Raw genomic sequence first — 23620 nt, 5'->3', positions numbered from 1 at the left:
AAGAGCATAAGCTTTGGAGTCTGTCCACTTAGGTTTAAATAACCTAAGTTATTTAAACTTGCACTCTAGCACTTCGTTCTCTTGGAAAATTAAGCTCCTTCTGCCTCAGTTTGCACCTAACTTAAATGCAGTTAATAAGGCATTTACCGCCTATGGTTACTTGAGAATTAAATGAGACAATACACGTAAACGCTTAGAACAGTGCCTTGTACATAGTCAGTGCTCATTAAATGTTGGCTATGGTTAATGGTATTCATGACTCTTGAAACCTCAGTGTTACCGTGTTTTTCTGTACTGACATCACACTAACTTAAATGTAATGGATGTTGAAAATCAAAGTGTTCAAAATACTTTAGCCCTTCAGATTCCTTTGTCTTGATAGCTCTGCCCCCTCCTCAATCCTCTATCTTGCCTTGGATGGCCGATGTCAAGACAGCACTCAGAGGGAAAGCACAGCTAGGACCAGGTAGCACAAGAAGCAACTGCTCCCAGGAGTGTCAAAGCTCTGTTCTCTTCTATCCCCTCCCTCACCTACCCTACCCTGTGATGCAAGCACAGCTTGTTATGAGGTGACCATAACCCATCCAGAAGTGTATTTAATAACCTGGGGCCTGAGGCCAAATTAGATTAACTGTACCTGACCTTACAGTCTGACTACACATTTCTTCCTCCTTCCCTGCTCGTCATAAAAGGAATCCAGAAGTCCTTCTCCACCAACACTAGGACTGAACTTCTAACTCCCCTCTTAGCACTTAAAAATGCTAAACCCAGCCAAGACTCCTGGGAATAATAGCAGATCAAGGGTCTGAACACCTGAACTCTCATCCTCATAACGCTGTCTGGCATAAGTCACTGGGACTCCTGGGTGTTAGCTCCCTAATCCTTAATGCTGTGATATTACTGCCTAATATACCTACTCATGAAGTTTTAAGGGATGATTAAATGGGCAAATAAATGTGGGAAGAACACGTGGAAATTTACGAGAATCATATGAATGATACGTAATTCTAATATAAGTTTACTGGCTCATTTGCCTTCCTCCCTATTTAAATACTGATCTTGATCCTGGAAGCCATGCCATTATAAACATTTCTTTTATCAGAAGAAACTTTATTCAAAGAGAATAAAATAATTTATTAAAGCCACGGGGTTCTAAAGATGAGTGATATGACAATAACAGACTTCTGAATAAACACAAAAATACTTGAGATTTTTAAAAAGCAAAGATTCTCATCAGCAGTGAATATTAATAAAGCTAAAAGAGATTCCTCTGTGGGGTGGAAAGAAAAAGATTAGGTCATTGTTGAGCTCTGTCTGTATCCATTCCAAAAACAACAGAGCAAAAATGATCAGTCTCCACCTCCAGATTATCTCTACCTGCCATGACCTTCAAGTTATTTTCACAGTTATGAATAAATCAAGGTAGTACAGAACAGTGAGACCCTTTTCCAAATTCACACCGGGTTTCCTCCAGCATTGTCCCGAAATTCCAGGCATTTTCCCTCCTGCCCGGAACCCATCACACTGCTTCAGATGCGAAGAATGGAACTGCCTGAATCGGATACTTCAGCCCAATAAAGGGATGGGGCGGGCGTGGGGGGGAAGGGCGCGAATACAAACAACAGCAAGCAAACCTAACCCTTTGTGACATCCTAAATGCTTTATAGGGATTATCTCTTTACTCGTCACAGCAACCCTGTTTGGTAGATATTCTTTCGACATTCCAGAGAGATCACTGAAGGCTTAGAGAGCCAAGGTACTTGTTCAGGATGACACCTCTAGAAAAGTGCTCAACTGGAGTTTAAAACACATCCTATCTGATGCTACCTCCAGGACAACCTAGAGCTCCTCTTTTAAAACCCTAGGGAAACGGGAATTCTTTAAGATTTTTTAGTACCTCTTAGAACTCTGTGGCACAGAGACAAGAGTGAAGTGAAAGTGATCTTGTGTAGAAACAGGCAATGCAGGAGCTGGGACAACGACATCTGTTGGCATGTTCACTGTCAATACTGAAAATATTGCCATCATCTAAAAATAATAGAGAATTCAGGATATAAGTATCTGAGGAGTATTTTCAAAATGTAAGTCAAATAGTTGAGAGGCAGAAGTATCTGAATATAGTAAGAGCTAAATAAGGGTGAGCGAATACTATGTTTGACAGCTTTCAGTAAAACTTGAATGAGAACTTGTATGTGTAGTCTACAAATAGAAAGAGGCATGAAGGGCAGAGGTAGCCTGTGGGGTATCCATGGCAAAAGGGAAATAAGAGAGAAAAGGTCTTTGAATAGGAGACTGGATTAAAACCAGTAAGAATTTCCTCCCTCAATCTACTATTCCAACTCATTCAAATGATGTCAAACCAAATATAAGATGAGGAAGAACATGTTCAGACGACTCAGATCATTTTCAGTCCAATCCAACTTACACCAGTTAAGAAAAGTAGGTCCTACAGGAAAAGGAGTATCTATACAATTAAAATATTTCCCACAACCAGTCAGATAGATCTCTCCTGGAAAGAACATTCTAGGGCTTCCTTCTGACCAGACTCTTGATTTGACCACTGAATTGTTTTATGTAAAAGAAATCTACAGTAAAAATAGAGCCATCTCCAAGGAGCCTAACTGAAACGTTTAAATCATTTTGTGATTAACTTTTATAACAAAGTACTTTCCTTAAGAACACCATTCCGCCATGACAGAGTGCCTGAAAACGAAATTATTTTTTAAAATTCAAAAACTGCATTTTTCTGTGTAATAGTAAATTGCTTTTAGTTAGGGTTTAGAGAAGCAAGGATGCATCATTTCTCTAGGAGCCTAAAAGGCAGTTATCAGAGTTATACTCTGACTAGGTTAAAGAGGTGAGCTACAACTTGTTAACCAGGAGGGGTACCCATCTCAAGAGGGTCACACCATAAACTCATCTCTTCTATCTTATGATGGCCCCTGGCATGATTAAAGCACTTTTCTGCCTTAGAGCTTCCTCTCACTTGCCACGGCAATGTTTCTCAGTTGGCAATGAGAATCTGACCACAAAAGCCTCCGGCGAGGCAACCCCATCCCCATGGGGGTCCACTGGCAGTTCTAAGAGAGGGCAAGAAAGACAAACGAGGGAGACAATGGCACAGAAGGAGCAGAAGGAGGGAGGAATGAAGGAGAAGGGAGAAGAAAAGAGAGAAAAAGTAAGAAAAGAGGGAAGAAGTACAGAAAGGAGACAAGTCGATGCTAAAGAGAAAGTGGAATTGGGCCCCATTAGGCCCGCCACTGTGCTACAGGTAGCCTCCTCCTGCTGTTACTTTCTTTCCCCAGAGAGGAAGCAGGGTAACAACTCCTCTGTGCCATTATTACCTGGATGAGTTCGTCCAGCTCAGTCGAATTGACACAGGAGTGTTGGGAAATGAATGTTTGCTTCTGGATCACAATGGTGGTCCTCTGGGAAATCTCATGAGGCTGCTCCAAGGCTTTGAACACGGTGGCTCCGATGATCAGATAGAGGACCACCACCAGGAAAATCGTGGAGACCGTCTTCCATTTCATAACATTAATGGTCGTGTCACTCTCCACCCGGGAAGCAAGCACTGTGGGTTTCGTGGAAAACGAGAGCCTCGGTTTGGAGTTCTGAGCGGCAGATTTAGGATCCAGCAAGTCAGGTGCCGCCACTGACAACAACAGAGAATGAACGTTAGGTTGGAGAAGAGTAGAGGGGGTAACGGCTGGGTTTCTTTAGGGGCTGAGCAAAGGCAGACTGAACTCCACCGCTCTCCTGGTGGACGGTCTGGAACCAACTAGAGCGCTCCCACTACATCGCTTCCAGGACTTCATACATAGGTTCAAGGAAAAGGGGCTGGGTCTCAGCTCTCTGCTGCTATTGGGGTTCCGGATGGGAGGAAGAGAACAGGAGGTGGACCAAGAAACTTAAAAAAAAATAATAAAAGAATGCCTGAGGTCTTGTTAATTAATTTTTAATTTTACATCTGTTCGCCGTGCTACTCAACAAAGACTGAACTCCTAAGAGTTGATAGTACTAACTCAGGAATACTCATGAAGGTTCACGGATGATTCCTGTTCTCAAGAACTTAACCCTCTATACCACAAGCAACCAACATAAGGAATAGTCTTTATTTTTATGGAAAATTTCATTGTAATAAAGGGATGGCATTATAAGCGAATTTGGGATCCAAACATTGTTGCTCAAAGTAAAACATTAGTCATTTTCTGGTAAAACATGATGGTAAGTAAACCACTCAATTGCCCAATCATTTCTCTTTGCCTAGCCTCTAAAGTGGTTCATGATTAAACATTCTCTCGATCTTGTTATACAATCTCTGACATCTTGAGAAAACAAAAGTATTGCTACCTTTTCTGGCACCATCCTAGGTGCAGCCAAGATATGACAAGTTCCCTCCATTTCAACAGTGAACATTACCAAGAAAAAAACGTAAAACCTCATCTTCCACCTCAGACCCTCCATGTTCTGTACAAAGCTAATTGCTCCATTAGAGTGGATTTATGTGTTCTCTTACAAATTCCCATATACTCTGAGGTGACTGTAAATCCATTTATTATTTATCCCAACTGTTCAAAAATATCATTAATGGATTTCTTTTTAGAAAATGCGAAGATACTAGACTTCTACGTGCTAAGGGGAAAATAAGCCATCTACTACAGAATGATTGGAAAGGCAACACTGAAACAAAAAGGTTAACAGAATAGCCAGAAAAAAAACAAAACAAAACAAAACAAAACCAGGGGGACTTTAAAAAAAACCCACCAACTCAACCAGAACAATGAATTTAGAGTCCACAATTGTTACAGATGTAAGTAAAATTACTCTGGTATATATAATACCGGTTTGATATAGTAATAACCTAACCTAAAAGACACTTTTAGGTAAGTGAGAAATCCCTATGGAATTGCACCCAAATACCCTACAGGAACTGAAATTACTCGAGGATAAAAAGAGAACGGAAAGTGTCAGTTTTCACAGGGTTAGAAACCCTGCCCTCCTGACTACCACTGTGAGTTCAATGTAGGACTACCGCCGTTTGAGTTCAGAAAACAAATCATCAGTTGCCCATCACAAAGAAGCTTTGCAAACAAAGCTATTTGAAGCCCTAGACCTAAGTAGGGTTGTACAATGGTAGCCGATAACAGAGGGCTCCTCCAACCAGCAAAAACCCTGAATGGCTCTGACTTTGAAGAGATGAAGTCAGAGCGCCAAGGAAGTAACTGTACCCAGGGCTCCAGGTAGAGATTCCACATAGAGACTGAATCGCTCCTTTCAGCAATCTCCAGTGGTTGAACCTGCTGGATACAGGTATGTACCCGTTTCCCTCCTGATACAGTCACCTGTTCAGAATAAAGCCACAAACCAATAGACACCTTTGTCATGTCATAGTTATAACAGCAACTTTGCTCAGAATTAGCACTGGGTGTTTTACTGTTTTAATTAGAAAAACTTTTTTTAATAGACATGCTGATAACAGCTGATATCACTGTCATCTGCTGGTTAGCTACGACACCCCACCGCCATGCTTCTTAGTGTGTCTTGGGTGAAAAATAAAGGTCATAATCTAAAATTAATCCATCTTTGGAATAAAAATAACAGGAAATCCACATTATCTCTCTGAAGGAAGCTTTCCAAGCCTTTCCTTTCCAATTCTCTGTGCTCTCATATTTCTGGTTTTTCACATGAGGGGTTTCTAGTCTGTAGAAGTGGAAAACACCAAGACTGTTCACCTTGATGCATCCAAATCCCAATCCTAAATCCCAATGCCACACTAACACCTTATAATTATAGGCTTTGGGGGAAAAGGGACAGATACGTTTTTAAAAGACTGTGTGTATGTGTCTTAAGCTAATACATTTCCTGATGAAGTTTAATTCTTTTAAGCTATTCCCTTATTTTTTTAATTAGCAGAAATGTATATATAAGTGTGTGTGTGTGTGTGTATGCACATTTGGCAGACAGAATGGACAGCAATTGGTAAAATATCAAAATAAAAAACAGCCTTTTCTCTCTGTGTTTCCATCTCCACGTCGTTTGATGTATGATCAGGCAGAGACGCTCCTCAGAACAAGGAATCAAAGAGTCGTCCCTTGCACACACTGTCCTCACCATCACTACCTCCCTCCTCTACCTCCAGCACATCACAGTCTCCTCTTAATCCCAGTCTCCCAGCCTCCCGCAGGTATGCCTTCCACGCTCCGGGCCACAGCTGACTCCACAGCAAGAGAAATGAGTTTTTCAGCACCACTGCCTGTCCCACCACGCAATGGGCAACAAGTGTGACCAGGGTCACCACGCGTCCTGCCTGTCGGCTGCTCCCAAGGGCTGACCCTCCTCCTCCTTCGGAAACTCCCCCAAGGTGTCCCAGACCCACACCCGAGGCAGATGCAAAAGCCCCAGGCACCAGCGGGAGAGGCGGGAGCAGCAACCAGCAGAGAGGAGCCAGGCATCAGTCTGCCTCCAAACCCAGATTATGACCCAACACCTTGGACGGGAAACGAAGGTGGAGGACGTCCGCTTGCTGCCAGCGGGGCATTTGCAGCCCTCCCAGTCCAGGCAGGGGCGGGAAAGAGCTGGGCGGGAGGTTTCCGGGGGGGGGGGGAATCACCCGGGGGTCTCACCTCCTGCTCTATAGCCGGGTCTCTCCCGCGAGGCGCTGGGAAGCATGAGGCATGCAGCATTCAAAATGTTTGAAAAAGACGGACTTGCTTTTACAAACACGCCATTGTACTCACTTCTTATTCAGAGTCGGGCTGCGCGCTCCGAGCTGCACGGGCAGGCATTTTCCCCGGCTTTGTTTTACAAGGTGGGGAGAGCGGGGCTGGACGCGGGAGGGGGTGGGGGAGCGTGAGAAACGAAATCGCGGGAAGGAGGGGACACCGGCGGGCTGGGCAGAGGGCGAGGCCGAGGCCAAGTTGGGCGCGGGCGCCGCCACCCCCGCACGCGCCTGCGGCCGGGCCCGGGTCACCCGGAGAGCGCGGGCGACCCGGGTCCCGCGCCAGCCAGCAGCCGCCGCCGCCGCCGCGCGCTCCGCCCCGGGTTCCGCGCTGGCGGGTCCCCGGCGCGGCGCGGCGCGGGGGCGGTCGGTGCAGCCCGAGCGGCCGTGCGCCCCGGCGTCTTTGTGCGCGAGCCTCGCTCTGCCCCTCTTCTCATGTCTTTGTGTGTCTCCCCCGGCAAAGCCCTCCGGCCCCGGGGGGCGGGGGGTGTGGCACGGGCTCGGCGAGCGGGGCGCCCTGCTGCCCACAGCTCGGCCGCCCTCCGCCGCTCTCCCTGCCAGGCTCGCTTGCTCTCGTCCCTCGCCTGCTCCTTTCCCTCCTTTCGGAACTCCCTCCCCCTCGCCTCCTCCGCCCTCCCACCCTCCGTCTCCCCGCCTGGGCTCGCCTCTACCGCACCCCCTCCTAGCCCAACCCGCGCCGGCGTCGCCCCTGCCCCCTCGCCTGGGGGCACTGCCCTGGGGCTCACCTGCTGCCTCTTCTCCCTCAGCCCCTTCCACTAGCACTGCCCCTTCCCCACATGCCCATTCTCACTATCTGGTGCACAGACAGAGCTCCAACCTATCTCCTTCTAGGGCGGGGTGCGGGACTATGCTCTAGGGCGCGGGTCCCAGGACCCCTGCACGTGGGCATCTTCCGCTCCCCTTGCCCACCCTCCACCCACCCAGGGTTGTACAGAGAACTAACCCCATTGGCACCCTGAGACCCCCGGAGTGGGGTCGGTAAGGGGGCTGCTGGCCTCTTGCAGTCTACGCCTGGGGAAGTGTTGTCGAGTCACCAGCAACCCCCACCACATCCCACCTCCTGGGGTGCTTGACCTGGGCAACGAGCTCTGATCAACAGAAGGTTCCAAACCAGAAAGGATGGGGAACGCACCGGGAGCTAGGGTGCAGAAGACATCTAGGGTTGCAGAGGGAATGGAAGAAAAATCGGAAGGCTCTCAGGGCAAGACCTCTTTGCTGGGTCAGGGGTTGCGGATGTTCTCGGCCGAGCAGCGGAGTAGGAGACCTGGGACATCAGTCTGAACCCTGCGCTCCGGCACACCTCGGTTTCAAGATCCCAGCTTGGCGGATGCCAGACCCCGCCCAGACTCGGAGACTGCCGCGCGGGGGCAGCTGAACGCTTGGCTGCAGGGGTGCGGGCACCGAACCCGCAGAGGAGGGGAAGAGAGCGCGCCGAGTCCAGGCTGCAGCTGAAATAGGTTAGTCCCCTCGCCACACACGTGATGTAGCGGAACTTCAGCCCGAGTGTAAACTCTCCCTTCCTTCTCGCTTTCGCTGCGGGAATACCCCGCTGACCTCCACCCTCCCACCTCCACCGCTGTGTTAGAGAGTTTATCTTCCAGACAGGCTGCTGGGCCAACTTGAAGTATTTTGCCAGCTCCAAGGAGAACTTCCTGATGAAAACTGTAGATGTGAGAAACTAGTGAAAGCTATAGATCTTAAGGAGGTCGGGCAGAGCAGAAACACTCTTGATGGCAAAAAGGACGTTAAAAGCCTTTTGCAGAATTGTGGCCATCAATGCTTAAAAATGCCAAATCATTTTTTAAATTCCAGAAAAGACTCAGCACCTCTTTCTCCTATTAAAAATGTCTTCCTTATTAGGAATTCCTTCCTGCTGGAACAGAAACATGTTTTTCTCCACTTCTGCTCTCAATATAATCGGATGTCCTTTCTGAAATGTGAATCTGATCCTCTCACTAAAAACCTTTTCAAACTCTCTAGGTGACATATAATTTGCTTCCTGATCTGGCTTCTCTTTTTCATTCCAGGCCTTTCTGGGTACATTCATCCTCCCTCACACACCTTCCCCCCCCAGCTTTACATGTCTAAGACATTGTATTAGTAGGTTCTCTAGAGAAAGAGAACCGATAGGGCATGTATGTAGTGTGTGCAAAAGATTTATTTTAAGGAATTGGCTGACGCTGTCATGGGGGCTGGCAAGTCCATCTGAAATTCCTAGGGCAGTTCTAGCAGGCTGGAAACTCAGGCAAGAGTTGATGCTTCTGTCTCGAATTTCTTCTTTTCTGGAAACCTCAGTTTTTGCTCATAAGACCTTCCTGATTATATGAGGCCTTACCCACATCATCAAAGGTAATCTTTCCTTCAAGTCAACTGATTATGGATTGCAACCACATGTACAAAATACCTTCACAGCAACACCTAGATAAGCGTTTAACCAAATAACTAGGTACTGTAGCCAAGCCACCTAAAACGAATCATCACAGATATTGTCCTTCAGATCTTCCAGCAGTCTGGAAGTTTCTCCCGGATCCTAGCTAGTCAGGTGTCTTGCTGTTTGCTTCCCAGGCAACTCGGGCTTCTATTTTTGCACTTGTCACATTGTGTTGTGCTGCTTCTGACTACACTGTAAGCTCATGAGGGCATAAGCCATATCTCTCTGTTCGCCAGAGTATCCACAATTACCAATGCCTGGTACTAAACAGGTGTTAAACATCTGAATGAAAGTGTGGATGTGGACATCATTCTCCTTGCCTCTCTTCAGGTATTTGGAACCAGGGCATCCAGCGTATGTAGGACATGAGATGAACTTACCACCTTCAGAATCATTTCTACCCTATCACAGGTGCTTTGTTCTCCACATTCAGTGTCCCAAACACTTTGAGTTTCGCTTGTTTGTTAACTTCCCTCCTTTCGTTTAACAACTTGGTGATTCTTTCTTGTTCTTTCTCAGTCTTTTGCAAATTTAACCACACCTTGCCAGGCACTGGTCCTCTGTCAAACTGGCTCATGCTTACTACAGTAGGGGATTAACTCAGAGTTAAGCCCTGCATAGTGTTCCCCTTTCCCAGACTCATGGGATGGAGGACTCACCGCCAATCCCAAATGCTGAATTGTCTTTTTCCCTCCTTTTCTCCATCGGTGTATCTGCAGTAGTTGTTTTCCATCATCCCCCTTGCGTTATTCTCTCATTAGGCGCATATATGTGTGGGGGAGGGGAGCCCAGATTTACTTTATAGAGACGTTAAAATAAGATCAAAAGAAAACTTCCAAACTGTAACATCGGTAGGAATCGCTCCAACAAGCCAGCCTCAGCCTCACAAATAACTTGAAAGAACCAAGAAACCAGTCTCCACACTGACTTGAGCCCTGCTTTCCACTGCGGCCCCTACAGCCCCCTCAGTTAAATACTCCTACCGCTTTAAGAACCTTCTTGTGCCAAACACATAATTACTCGCTGTGTTTGAAGGAAGAGGGAAAAAAGGAAGTGGGCTAGTTCGTGTATCATTGAAGCTGGAGAAATAAGGAAAGGGGATGGTTTATCCTATTTAATTTTATGCCTGCATTTCTTAACACATATAAATCCCATCAAAAGTGTAATAGAAAGACTAGGTAGACTTGATTTCTTCCACGCTGCCGGACAATTCAACACCCCTTCATTTTACTTCAGTGGACAGGAAAACCTGAAATATGTGATAAAAAGATTGAGTTCCCCCAAATTTTATACTCTCTTCATTCCCGGTGCTTTCAGAGTTGTTGTTCGGCTCCAACTAGAAGCATGAAATCTATAGGACTTCACTTTTATGTTTATTTTGCTTTTTGACCTTGGCCTACTCATAGTTACAAAAAAAAAATGCCACTGTCCTTCCCATAATTCCAAACAGACTTGTAATTTTGGAGTCCAAATGACCTCCGTGGGTGTCCTAACTCTACCATTTGTGAACCATGTGAGTTTGAGGGAGTCCCTTTATCTCTCTGACCATCAGTTTCCTCATCTACAAAATAGGGAGAATATACTGAACTCAGAAGAGATTCTCCTAAGAAATAAAGTAAGATCACATAAATGGCTTTATCATTGTTAAGTCTTCAAGAGAATTTTATTCTCTCCTGTGACTGACTTAACCCCATGAACTAGGCCAAGGCCGACCACCAACAAATTTCAACTCTATGGTAACTCCTGCCATTTATTTAATCTTCTGGTTCACATCATTGCATAGATCTGAGAAAAGGAAGAATGAATCAAATCCATCAAATATTTATTGAATGCCTACTAGCTGCCAAACAGGAGCCCTGTGGACATAGCAAAGTCGCTGCCTTCATTAAGCTTCTGCTCTAGAGAGGGAAGATGCTCAACAAGCCTAAAATTAAAATTCTGGTAAATGCAATAAAGAGAAGGTACAGGGTACTATGAGAGTATCTAATTTTGGAGGGTCAGGGGAGGCCTGTCTAAAAAAGTGACATTATAGTTGGTCCCTGAAGTTGGGGAATGTGGAGAGCAGGGGTGGAGAGGGAGAGCCACAGTGTAAGGGAAGAGCTTCCTCAGGAGAAGGAGGAGATGTAGAGAGACCGGGGCGGGCAGAAGCATGGCAATTAGAATTTGGGGAGCTCAGAGAGAGAGGACTGGTGGTAGACAGTGATCAAGTTACAGAGGCAGGCAGAGTCCAGGTCATATGGCACTTGGATTTTCATTAATGGGACTTTGACAAATTTTCGGCAGAGCACTAACCTCATCAGGTGGCATAAAAAAAAAAGAAGAAGAAAGAAAAAACACTCTGGTGACTACATGGAGAACAGACAGAGGGCGAATAAAAATGTAAGCATGTGGGAAACAAATTCAGATGTTTTTGCTTTAGGCCAGGTGAGAGATTCCTGGGCTGGAAGGGGAAGGGAGAAGATGAGCGGTGGCAGTAGATCAAGAGGGCTCTATGATCCACTGGTGTGGGGAGCGGATGATGAGGGAGAGGGTGGGCATTTTCCAAGAGGTTCTAGTTCACTACAAACTCGGAGGAGACAACTATGTAGACTACTTGAGGGCAATGTCTGCGTGATGCAGTCCCTCCTGAGGGCACTTTCCTCCCCCTCTCGTAGCTGCTGTGTTTCCTGTGGGGCTCATCCTCCTTGTGGGTACAGTGTGTGTCCTGGGTCTCAGCCAATACAGTCATGATTCCTCAGCCTTTCTGCTGATTCAGGCATGAGCCTGTGATCCACTCAGCCGACGAATTTTATGCCATGGTTTCTGAGAGAAGAGACTTTCACACTATCCCACTGACCTTGAACCCATAAGCCTTGCAGCTTATTAATCCAATAAGAGAGGAGAAGGTACCAGAGAATGGAGCCAATACAGAGGAAACAAAACCAAGATGACCAGGTCCAGGTGACATTGTTTGATGGATCCTCTATCCCGAACTGCACAATAAGGCACACACTTTTTCTTTTTGTATAAGCCAGTTTGTGTTGAGACTTCTGACACTAAAAATCAAGAGTCCTAATTGAAACATTGCAGTGCAAGGAATTGGAGAAACTGAGGAATAATTTACCTATATGGAAGTCTCTAAATTGACCCCCAGTGATTCCTGCCTCTTTGTAGTCATGCCCCCCTGTTTTACCCTCCTCTTGACTGTGGGCTGCTAATGAACAGAATATATTACATGTTCCTTCCAAGATAAGGTTATTAAAAAACCGTGCACTCCCTCTTATTCTCTCTTGGGATCTCTCCCTCTGGTGGAAGCCAGCTGCCATGTGATAAGGCAGCCCTGAGGAGAGACCCATGTGAGCCTGGAAGTGCATCTCCTGAGGTCTTCCAACAGCCAAGTAAGTGAGCTTGGAAGAGGTCCTTCCCCAGTCAAGCCATGAGATGACTGTAGTCCTAGACAGCACCTGGGGTACAGCCTCTTACGAGACCCTGAGCCAGAACCACTCAAGTAAGTTCCTCTGAGATTCTTGACCCGCAAAACCTGGGAGAGCCTAAATGTTTCCTATTTTTAGCTGCGAAGTTTTGGGGTGACTTGCTAAGTGGCAACAGATAATAGTATAACTCCTAAGGGTTAAATTCGAAGTGAGCTTATAAAGTGTCTGTCAGACCTGAGCTATGCAAATTATACTAAGAAGACAATTCCTTAAAGGTCAAATGTATTCATCTGAAGTACTAGAATGTATTAATTAGAAGGTAAGTTGTACGTCATTGGAAGAATAGCAAAGGATTTTTAGAGCAGCGGATCTTGAACCTGAGCACGCATAAGAATCCTCCGGAGTGCTTGGAAGACACAGGTTGCTGAGTCCACCCTCAAAGTGTTTGATGCATCACATCTGGGGTGGGGTCTGAGAACTGGCACGAAGAACAAACTGCAGGTGATGTTGAAGCTGCTAGTCCTCGGAGCACACGCTGAGCGTCCTGGGCAAAAAGCAGGATTTGGGTTCACTCTGCTCTGGTAGCTCACAGTCACAGAGGCCGTCTCTGCAGTGGTAAGAAACTGGGCTAGATGACAGCTCATGATTTAGTTGACAAATCATGGCAAGGCATGGGCACATATCACCATTCATCCTCATTCTCAAAGGTGTGCAGTTTAAAAGTTCTTTCCTTCTGCAATACCACCTATATGTTTTATGCCATTTATGGTACCAGAAATGGTACAAAAAATGCACTTATTCACTCATTCAGTGATTTATTTATTTATTTAGTACCATCTGTGTGCCAGAGGGCATTGTTCTAGTGTTTGGGGATATATGGGAGCAAAGAAGATATACCAGATCTTTGTAATCGTGGAGTTAAAATAAGGAAAGAATGACATTCATAGAACCAAGTCCGTGTCTATTCAGCAAAACACCATTGAGTTGCTGTGAGGATTTCAGATTAAAGTGCCTCACTCTGAAAAGTGAAAAAAAAAGTCATTTTTCCCCCTAAAACTTTGCAAAATTCATCAAAATCAGGATGTTCATTTTGTGGAAATAAGTCACTCTAAAATATATAACACTCAGCAATATTTTCGTGGGTTTGTATATGTGCTTACTTTTTTTTTTTAAGATTTTATTTATTTATTTGACAGAGAGAGACACAGCGAGGGAGGGAACACAAGCAGGGGGAGTGGGAGAGGGAGAAGCAGGCTTCCCGCCGAGCAGGGAGCCTGATGCGGGGCTCGATCCCAGGACCCTGGGACCACGACCTGAGCCGAAGGCAGACGCTTAAAGACTGAGCCACCCAGGCGCCCTGTATATGTGCTTACTTTAAAATAAACACGTGTGCACAAAAAATAGGAAGAAAGGTAAGATTTTGTCATGTAAACAAGAATCTCTTTTATAATGGTAATTCTTAGTTCTGTGTGATTTCTTTTTAGTTTTGAAAACTCATGTAAGTCGATACACCCATCTTTTGTATATAAACATCAGTGCTTTAATCATGTGTCCTCACCAGTGTTAATTATTAAATATAAGCTAATCCTGATATATAATTTTGCTCAACTGGGAATAAGATACTGAATAAGGGCATTGCTAAGTGAAGAAAGCCTTATAAAATGGTACTCTCTTATCATAGAATAAATTCAGAACACATTAGAATTTACTGAGTTTACGAAGAGGAAATTTTGCTCTAGATTTTCTTTCCCCTTGCAAAGCTGAGTATCAAGCTATCAGTTGGAAATGAACATTTAGCTGATAGGTATCTAGACTTTAACACTCTCCACCCCTGGCATCACAGGTAAATCTTCCACCAACAATGAATTTTTTAGATAATTTTGTTTAAGTGTGCCAATATTAGGCAAACTACATCAAATGTGATACTTTTTATTAAAATCAGCCATAAATCCAGAGAGAACTAGAGCATTTTCAATTTTTCTTGATGGCTTTCATTACCTAATGAATTTGCAGCACACCCAGTGTGTTTTATTTAAAACTTATATTTGCTGTGAACATTTGCCAGCCCAGCATTTTGCCTTCGCCTGAGATCACAAATTCTGACAGCAGTGAAGAACAAATCATCTTTTTGTGTGTGAAGAACAAATCAATTTGTTCTAAAATGAAGTCAAAGACATAAAGGCAATAAAAAGCAAATAGAGAATGTCAGTATTTGGAATCTCCTAAAGATATTTTTTAATGTGTTCAATAACCAAAGATCTTAATTTCACCGTATGGAGATTTTAAGAATTTAGCTTTCCTTTATACCTTTTGGTATCTGTGATTAAATGAGCACATACAAGGCTTGCTCATGGCCGTCTACTAAGTTTATGGCAGAATTGAGATTAACAACGCATGCATCACCCAGGATGTGTTTATTCTATAAGAAAGCTGTAAAACAAAGAAGAAAGTAACTTTTGATAGAATTAAAAAAAAATTGTTAAGGTGGTTGTGTCGATCTCTCCAAATCCACAAAGTGATCCTGGCAAGACTGCCACCATACCACCCCTAACCCCAGGACCTTTTGCCAGTGGCTTCATCTCCATATCTCCCATCCATTCTCTACACACTGCAGCCAGGTAGGTCTCGTCAAAATAAAATCTGGTGAAGTTGAAGCCCTGATTAAAAGCATACACTAGCTTCCCATTGCTTTCAGGATAGAGACCCATATGCTAAGGGAATCTCAGGGTCCCGAATACCCTTGGTCCTGTCAATAATAATGGTAACAAGAACAGCAGGGATGGTAACAATAAGTAATATCTATCAGGGCACATGTACCAGCCATTGTTTTAAGACTGTTTCACTTATTATCTCATTTAATCCTCATACTAACTGTAGGAAGTAGCTACTCTTATTACCCCTGGAGAAACTAAAATAACTTCCCCGAAGTCACATAGTTAGTGAGTCAATGCACCCTACTATATAGGGCCCATCGCCAGGATCTGCAATTTCCTCTCCCTGGTTTAGCCAACAGCTGGGGTTCCAGTTTCTTGAATACCCTCCCCCTTTCCTTTCCTTAAAGCCTTCACACACATCAGTCCTTCCAGCCCAGACTGTACCTGTTTCCCTCACTACTAGAAAATAATTTCTGCTTGTCTTTCAGACCTCAGCTGAAACACACCTTCCTCAAAAAAGGCCCCATAAGCTCCTAAGAAGATCAGCCCATCTCCACATGTACACTCTCCTCATTATCCTGGTCACCATTGTTATTAAGCCACTTGTTTAAGTCATTACTTTGTTACTGCCTATATTAGTGTCCTTGGGCTGCTGTAACCAAGTACCAAAAACTTGGGTGACTAGAAACATCAGAAATCTTGATCTCTTCCAGAGGCTAGAAGTCAGAAATCAAGATATCGTTAGGGCCCTGCTATCTCTGACAGATCTAGGGGAGAATCCTTCCTGGCTGCTTCTACATTCTGGTATTTGCTGGCAATCCTTGGTGTTGCTTGGCTTATATGTATATGCATCACTCCAGTCCTATGGGCATCTTCTTGTGTGTCTTCACATTGCTTTCCCTCTGTATCTATCTCTGTGTCCCAATTTCGCTCTTCTGAAAGGACACCTGTCATACTGGATTAGGGCCCACCCTACTGACTTCATTTTAACGTGATTACCTCTTGAAAGACCCTCTTTCCCAATAAAGTCACATTCTGAGGTACTGGGGTTAGGACTTTAATAAACCTTTTGGGGAAGCTACAATTCAACCCATAACATTGCCCGTGAGACTAAAACAAGTTCCAAGAGGGAAGGGACCTTGTCATCGTGTTCCTCAGCACAATAACTTACACATAGTAGGCACAAAAATCAATATTTATTAAATGAACAAAAGCTCATTTTAAGAGGTATTATTGAAAGAATCCTGCAATTAATCAGGGCCCAGAATCTCAACGCCTCCAACACCAGGCAGTAACCTACACATAGCAAGTGAACTGGAGGAGAGACTCTAGTCGGCTTTAGTTGATTACTGCCATGAAAGAACGTAGATCCAGTACATTAGATCTTCTAATTTTTCAAGAAAAGTCAGGTATCTATGTTGTTTTGGACAAAATCTTTCAATTTCAAAACTAGATCAATATCCAGAATTAACAGTGCAAAATTAGGGGCACCTGGGTAGCTTAGTCAGGTAAGCGTCTGCCTTCAGTTCAGGTCATGATCTGGGGGTCTTGGGATTGAGCCCCGCTTTGGGGTCCCTGCTCAGTGGGGAGCCTGCTTCTCCCTCTCCCTCTGTCCCTCCTCCCCTACTCATGCCCTCTCTCGATCTGCTCTCTTTCTCAAATAAATAAATGAAATCTTTAAAAAAAAGAAACTAATCAAGATAAGTAATATTTTAATACAATAATTGAAAAATCATTAGTAGTATAAAAAAATCCATGATGATCAAAATTTCAAAATTTTAAATAAAGACTGGATCCAATCCCACATTTGAATGAGTTGGCCTCACTCACCTCACCCTACTCCTAGCCCCTGCTCTCTCTCACCAATACTCACCCTTCCTGCTAGATCACATATGGGAACTCTCTTCTACTGCATAAGTTCCCCTGTCCTGGAGCTCCAGGTTCTGTGCCACGCTACAGAAGAAGCAACCCTTACCTACCCCAAACTCTGCACTCCAGCATGCATTGCACTGCAAATCTGATGAAGTAACTAATACTTCCTGTGGATTTTCCAGTTCATCTTCCTCCTTTGAAAGAATGATTCTTGAATGCTGTCATTTCTTCTCGGGGATAGTAGTAGTTGCTTCTGATGGAATCGCCTTAATTGTATTTTTCTCCCAGGCTTCAGCCTAATACCTGCTTACTTCTGTGGCACTGCTAGATGCTTCAGATGGGGATCTGACTCTAGCCCTGCAACAGGAGTTGCTGCTGGAGCCCAGAAGATGCAGGTTAGTTACCCTGGAATGCTCTTATGTTGGTTCAGTTTTCAGCTTGGAAATCACATCTGAAGTGTTTTAAGGCTAGATATTACAGAGAGCACTTTTGATCTTCCCCAAGCAGCCACTCAAAATACAGACTTTCTCATCCATCATCACCACAAATCCTTCTGCGAGATAATTAATGGGCATGATTAGGTAATAACTGAGGGCAAATATTAATTCAGAGTTGTCACAATCTCTACAAGCTTCTCTCAGATCCTGAGAGTCACAAGACATGTCAACATCACACCAGGACTAACATAGCCAATTATGTAAATATGTTTATGAACTGCCAATACACCCATTGAGAAAACAATTGGAACCAGGATAGAAACTTCAATACTGTGTAACTCCTGTAACTATACTTTGAATGAAAACAAGATATAAAGAGGAAAGTTGAACTTCGCCCCAAGTTCCTGTGAAATCTCCTTCAGAGGTTAGAAGATAAAAAATGTAAATATACAATTAATTTAATTTGTGCAGGACAGTTGTCTGATCACATATCTGACCATTCTCCTCTGAGAAATCTCCTCTGTTCTTTACTTGTGGTAAATTTGATCACAATTGCCCGTGTGTCCTGATATACACTCATAGCACCTCTTACACTTGTATGTATTTATCTTTATGTCTGGCTTCCCCTAATTGACTGAAAGCTCTCTGTGGTCAGGTATCTTACCTGAATTCTTTTCAAGATCTTAGAACACATAGTAGGTATTCAAATGTTTGTTGACTTGGTGTGACCAGAACACCACCCCTATCCCAACACACACAAAATCATCAGCTCTTATGACCTTCGAACAAGGATTTCATGGTAACTGTGACATTTATGATCAAAAAGCATTTAATTCACATCAAGGTGTCTTCGGTACATTGAAAGTCATTATATATCTTCCATGCCTTTCATTATTTCATGAATTCTATTACACACAGATTCATATGAAAGTCAGCATAGCCCACTGGTACAGATTATGAGCTACCTAGATTCAAGTCCAGCCCCAGCCACGTATGAGCTGTGCTTTGTTTTTTCATCTGTGAGGTGGGGATGAAAAGTATATCAACCTCAACTTTTTAATGAGACCCAAATGAGCTGATACTTGAAAAGTGTTTAGAACAGTGCCTGAAATATGGTAAGAATTCAATAAACATTAGTCACTATTAATACTGTTACTTCCACTGATAGCACTGAACCAGGGAGAGGGGAAAAAATATATGGATCTGAAATAAGAAGTGGAACCAAAAAGAAGAGGTCAGTTGTCAACTGGGGCTTGACCCAGCAAACACCTGGAAGCTGGCTTTTAGGAACCAAATGAGCAATTGGGGTTCAGGAAGGAATCAGGTAATCCAGGCTGCAAAAGACAGAGTCAGATTCCAGACCTTCTGTTCCAGGCAGAATTCAGACAGCTTTCCTAGGGCAGGGAACCTTTCTCATCTATTTGATGGCAGTGGAGTCCTTACCAAGATGCGGCCAACAAAGGACAGGGAAGTGGGATCCAGTTAAGTGAAGAAGGGAGACAGCAGGTGGGTTCACGAGGTGACTCTGGGAGCCCAGAAACAGACCTGAAAGTCTATTCTAACCATTATAGATCTGGTGGTGCCACTTTCTTTACCATGTACATTCCCAGATCTCCCTTTGGCTTTGGCCCCAATATTTTGGACTCTTGCTATCTGAAACTGTCCCTTTAATTGTATTGACTTTACTTTATATCTCCTTAGCAACCATGATTACTTTAAATGCTTCTGGGTTTGCTTGATTCCCCCTCCCCCCCCCTTTCATTATTATCGATGTTGTTTTCTGGACGCAGATAAAACTCCTTTTCCACAAACAGGCTTTTGGTTAAAGTAAAACTTTTATATCCCCAAGTTGTTGGTTGCCAAGGGGACCAATGTATGCAAATAACCTACAAACACAACAAAGGCCCCAGGAACGGAGTTTGCTAGTGGGCCAAAAGGTGTAATGTGTATTTACTACTGTGACTCAAATATTGTACCTGTTCCCTCATTGCTGATTTATTAGGGATTTCTATTATTCCTCTCACATTAAGCTCACATATTAATATACACATACACATATTAATGTATCACATCATGCTCAGTTTACTTAAAACTAAGATGTATTTTCTATTTTTAATAATTGTTGATGAAAATCTGTTGGCCATCAAGTATAGCTGTGAACAAAATAAACTGCCTTTTTTTTTTACTTTGATATCTATCCCAACAATGGAATGCTAAGTTTTGTGGTAGTTTTTCTTTGGAAGAAAGTTGGGTGGAAAAAGACTTTAGTGTTTTCCATTAATGTTTTCTCAAGAAGGGGAGCCAACAGTGCTTTGTTCAGATTCCAAAATGCCTTGCCAACCTTCTTGGTAATTAACTGTAGTGTTTCCTTTGCCTAAAGTGATGGATGTCATTTGTACCATTTTTATATGTGGCATTATATTCTTTGTATATCTTTGTATCTGCTGAGGTGAGGTACTAGCGTGAGTGATTAGGCCATCGGCATCCACTGGGCGATGCACTACGGGACCAGGAGCCTGTGAGGGCTGTGGTCTTGGAGGCACTGCGGGGGGATGGGCAACAACTCCAGCCTGTTGTTGTCCTGTGGTGACTGCACATTTGGGGCAGTATAGATTTTCAGCTCAGGTGTCTTCCGTGCTGCCCTTGGCCCTGAGTTCTGAGTTTGGGGTTAATGTACCCCTTTTCTGTAATCCTGTAACAAAGTATGTGTTCAATAGAAATCAAACCAACATTATTGTTTATAAAGGACTATATTAAAACTCCAAAGACTGGGTGATAAAAATATGAAAACTGGACAAACCCTCTTTGTAAAGATTTGATTATCTAGCTGGGAAGACAATATTTCCCTGAAAAAAAAATGAATTATAAAGATGCACTTGGAATGGATCACAAAGGAAACATCTGCTGAGGTACATAATAAATACTTATTTAAATAAATTATGATGGGAGCATTTCCAGTCACATTTTGAGGACCTCTCTTTGAGAATACTTTGTTAGCAATTTGTTTAAAATATTAAATATGAAAGTAAGTTATTTTTAAATTCAATTCATGAGGATTTTTTTGTCATTAATCTGGTCTAGGTTTCCTCAACATTTTCCTAGTAAAGTCACCACAGAGTCAAGCTTTCTATTAGAAATCATGATGTGTAACATGATTGTCATCAGTGCATTTGGTTGTATTTGTACATCTCTCTTTCACTCTTGACGGCGATGTGTCACCTTCATGTTTGTGTCCCTAATGCCTAATACATAGCAGCTTCTCAATAAAGTTTTGTTGAAATGAACTCAAGTACTTCAGCAACCTCAGACTTTTATTTATATAAATTTTATAAATTTTTAATTATTAAATATTCCCAAAGAACAGAAAATAGCATAAAGCTGGATTTTAAAAGTACTCACATTTTGCCATATTTTCTTCAGGTATTTTTTTTTTTCTTTTTTGAGGCAAAATAGATTACAGACAGAGTCCCAGTGGACTCTAGACGCCCACCCCCACCCCGTGTTCCTTCCTTCTTTTTCCCTCCCCCAAATAGCCACTCTTCTGGAGTTATTCATCCTTCCTGTGACTGTAATTATGTCTTTCCAATATATGTATATAGCCATAAAAACATAAACTATTTTAATTTTTCCTCAATTGTATCATATTCTATGAATTCTTTTCGACTGGCTTTTTTTTATTCAGAATTTATGTTGTCAAGATTTATCCATATTGAGATATGCAGAGTCTTTCAGAATGATCCATTTTCCCTGATCAAATTTAGAATAAAAATTTCTATCATCTAAAATCTAATAGTTGGCCTTACTTTACGTAATAATGAAAGAAGGTCCTATGAATATGAGGCAAAGAGAAAGAGGCCAAGAGTCTCTTCCGTGCCTTTTCCATCCTGTCAGACTCCCCTGGCCAGCCCTCTCTACTGACTACTATATCAAGGCAAAAACTCCTGAATGAAGAGCCAGGGATTAGAAAGGACAGGCAAGGTGTGAACTGTGCACACTGGCCCACAGATCCACATCAAACAGTCTAGCAGTCACCAAATCCATATCCAGTTTAGAGCACTGGCAGGGAAAGAAGGTCAGAATTTCTCTTTTGAAATTTCAGAAGAGACATCTTCCCTTCCCTGCATCTCAACTTTTCTTCCAAAGACATATGACTTGTTAATGGCCAGGCCCACTGCATGGATTGCTAATGCAAGTTATCCAAATATTCCCATCAAATAAGAATGTGTATAGTATTTGTGAAAACAAAGCAGTTGCTTAGAAAAGGAGGCTTGCTAGTGAATTACATGCACAATTTCCTAAAAGCATTTGCCTAGACAAAGTCCCTTTTATCATGTGGCTCCTGGGTAACTAACTCTCATTTAATGTGAAACTGAAAGATTAAGAAGTCATAATTTACCTCTAGTCCATTGTCAGATGACTGCTGCTAAGGCCTTTGTTTCTGAGATCATAAATGTTCCAATACATATATTTCATCTATCTCAATTCATGAATTTGATGCTAAAGTCCATTTCTTATCTTTTATTCTTTTTTCTTCCCTGAAAATCTGGCTAAAACTAAGGATCAATAAAAAAAATCTTTTGAAAAAATTTAAAGAACATGTAAGTTTCTCTGCAACTTCTGGTTCACAGGTATGTGTACTTGAGAATACCCACGTACAAAGTCCAAACTAACAGATAAAATAGATAGTAGGTTCTGGCTTCGTATGACTTATCTTAGGGCTTCTCTAAAAATCTTATTCTCTGGGGCACCTGGGTGGCTCAGTTGGTTAAACATCTGACTTGATTTTGGCTCAGGTCATGATCTCATCCTTGTAAGATTGAGCCTCACATGGGGCTCGGCGCTCAATGGGGAGTCTGCTTGGGATTCTCTCTCTCCCTCTGCCCCTCAACCCCATGCATGAGTGTGCTCTCTCTCAAATAAATAAATCTTTAAAAAAAATCTTTTCCCCTTTTCAGTTTTTTTTATGTAACATTTTACAAAGATTTGCTTAAAGAATCTAGATACATCTCTACGTGCAAGAAAGCAAAGCCTTGATAATATAATGTCTGATTCAAACTACTTTAAATAAGTGGTATGCAAAACGTGCAAATTTGTAAACCCTTACCACTTTTCATTTCCAGAGGTTCCCCAAATCAAATAATAACCTAATCTGTTAAAACACAGCTAATATGTAAACACTGTTCCACCATACTGTACAACCCACAAACACAAGAATTAAAGAAGGTATATGGGGGGAAAGCATTCGCAGGAAAAGGAAGATAGACCTTTTCTATTTGAAACTGCAAAGGAATTTAAGTATAAGTAATCCAATTACCAGAGAAGGACTTCAGCCTGAACACTGGAGTATTAAACAACTCTGCCCTTAATGAAGCTTGGCCTTGATGTTTAAGAAAAACAGAGTGGCCTCTGTTTCCTGGCTCCTGGAAAACCAGACTCAGCTGTGATTTTGTCCTCTTCTTCCCTGACCCAGGTTCCATATAACAAGCCAAGGCTTTCCCCATTACCTGCATCCCTTTATGGAGCAGCTCAGTGTCAGAGCGGTGAGTTCCCGAGAAAATACTGAGCAAGTCCAAGCCTGCTGGAATCACCCAGGGAAGCAAACACTGTTCTAGACATTGGATTCTGCAGCCTCATCACCAAGGCAATGCGGCCAAATGTCCTGTGTGTAGCATTGGGGCAGTTTCTAAATTTTCTAAACTCTGTGCAATCCAGTTATTTCTTTTCTTTGATTGGATCCATATTATACACACACACACACACACACACACAAACTGAGGCAATTATCCATAGCACAAAAGCTTTATAAATGCAAAATTGATACACTTTTGTCTCAATTATCAAGACATTTCAGTTATTTCAGGTAAAGGTGGTATTAGCTTGAATGATTCATGTAGGATCTCATTTCTCTAATTCTCATTACATGAGCACATGTGAACCAGCATAATTTACTTAGATTACAATAAACATGCTAATAATCAGATAGATAACAATATATTTTTTCTCTGTCATGTCATTCCCCCACATCATGTTACTTTTCACATTTTGGAACTACTCAAGTGGATTCATCCATA

The 23620-nt window shown here is 43.0% G+C and overlaps 1 protein-coding gene across 6 annotated transcripts in view; it reads right to left on the bottom strand.

Moving 5' to 3' along the window:
* KCNK2 (potassium two pore domain channel subfamily K member 2) overlaps positions 1–23620 on the bottom strand; it is a 222614-nt gene that overhangs the window by 139426 nt on the left and 59568 nt on the right. For 2 of the 6 annotated variants that reach the window (XM_027614019.2, XM_027614021.2), the window contains exons 1-2: positions 6627–6756; positions 3345–3655 (exon numbers count right to left, since the gene is read on the bottom strand). In XM_027614019.2, coding sequence (XP_027469820.1) covers positions 3345–3655; positions 6627–6672 — 357 coding nt within the window. In that variant the 5' untranslated portion in view covers positions 6673–6756. Of the gene's footprint in view, positions 1–3344; positions 3656–6626; positions 6991–7874; positions 8152–23620 lie in introns of those variants that run through there. The other 4 variants (XM_027614022.2, XM_027614025.2, XM_027614024.2 and 1 more) reach the window with 3 other exon arrangements.

The sequence above is a fragment of the Zalophus californianus genome, chromosome 10 (assembly GCF_009762305.2).
Source record: "Zalophus californianus isolate mZalCal1 chromosome 10, mZalCal1.pri.v2, whole genome shotgun sequence".
In the NCBI taxonomy this organism is placed as follows: Eukaryota; Metazoa; Chordata; class Mammalia; order Carnivora; family Otariidae; genus Zalophus; species Zalophus californianus.
Note: the sequence above shows the minus strand (reverse complement) of the source record. Positions and strands in the feature narration are given on the sequence as shown.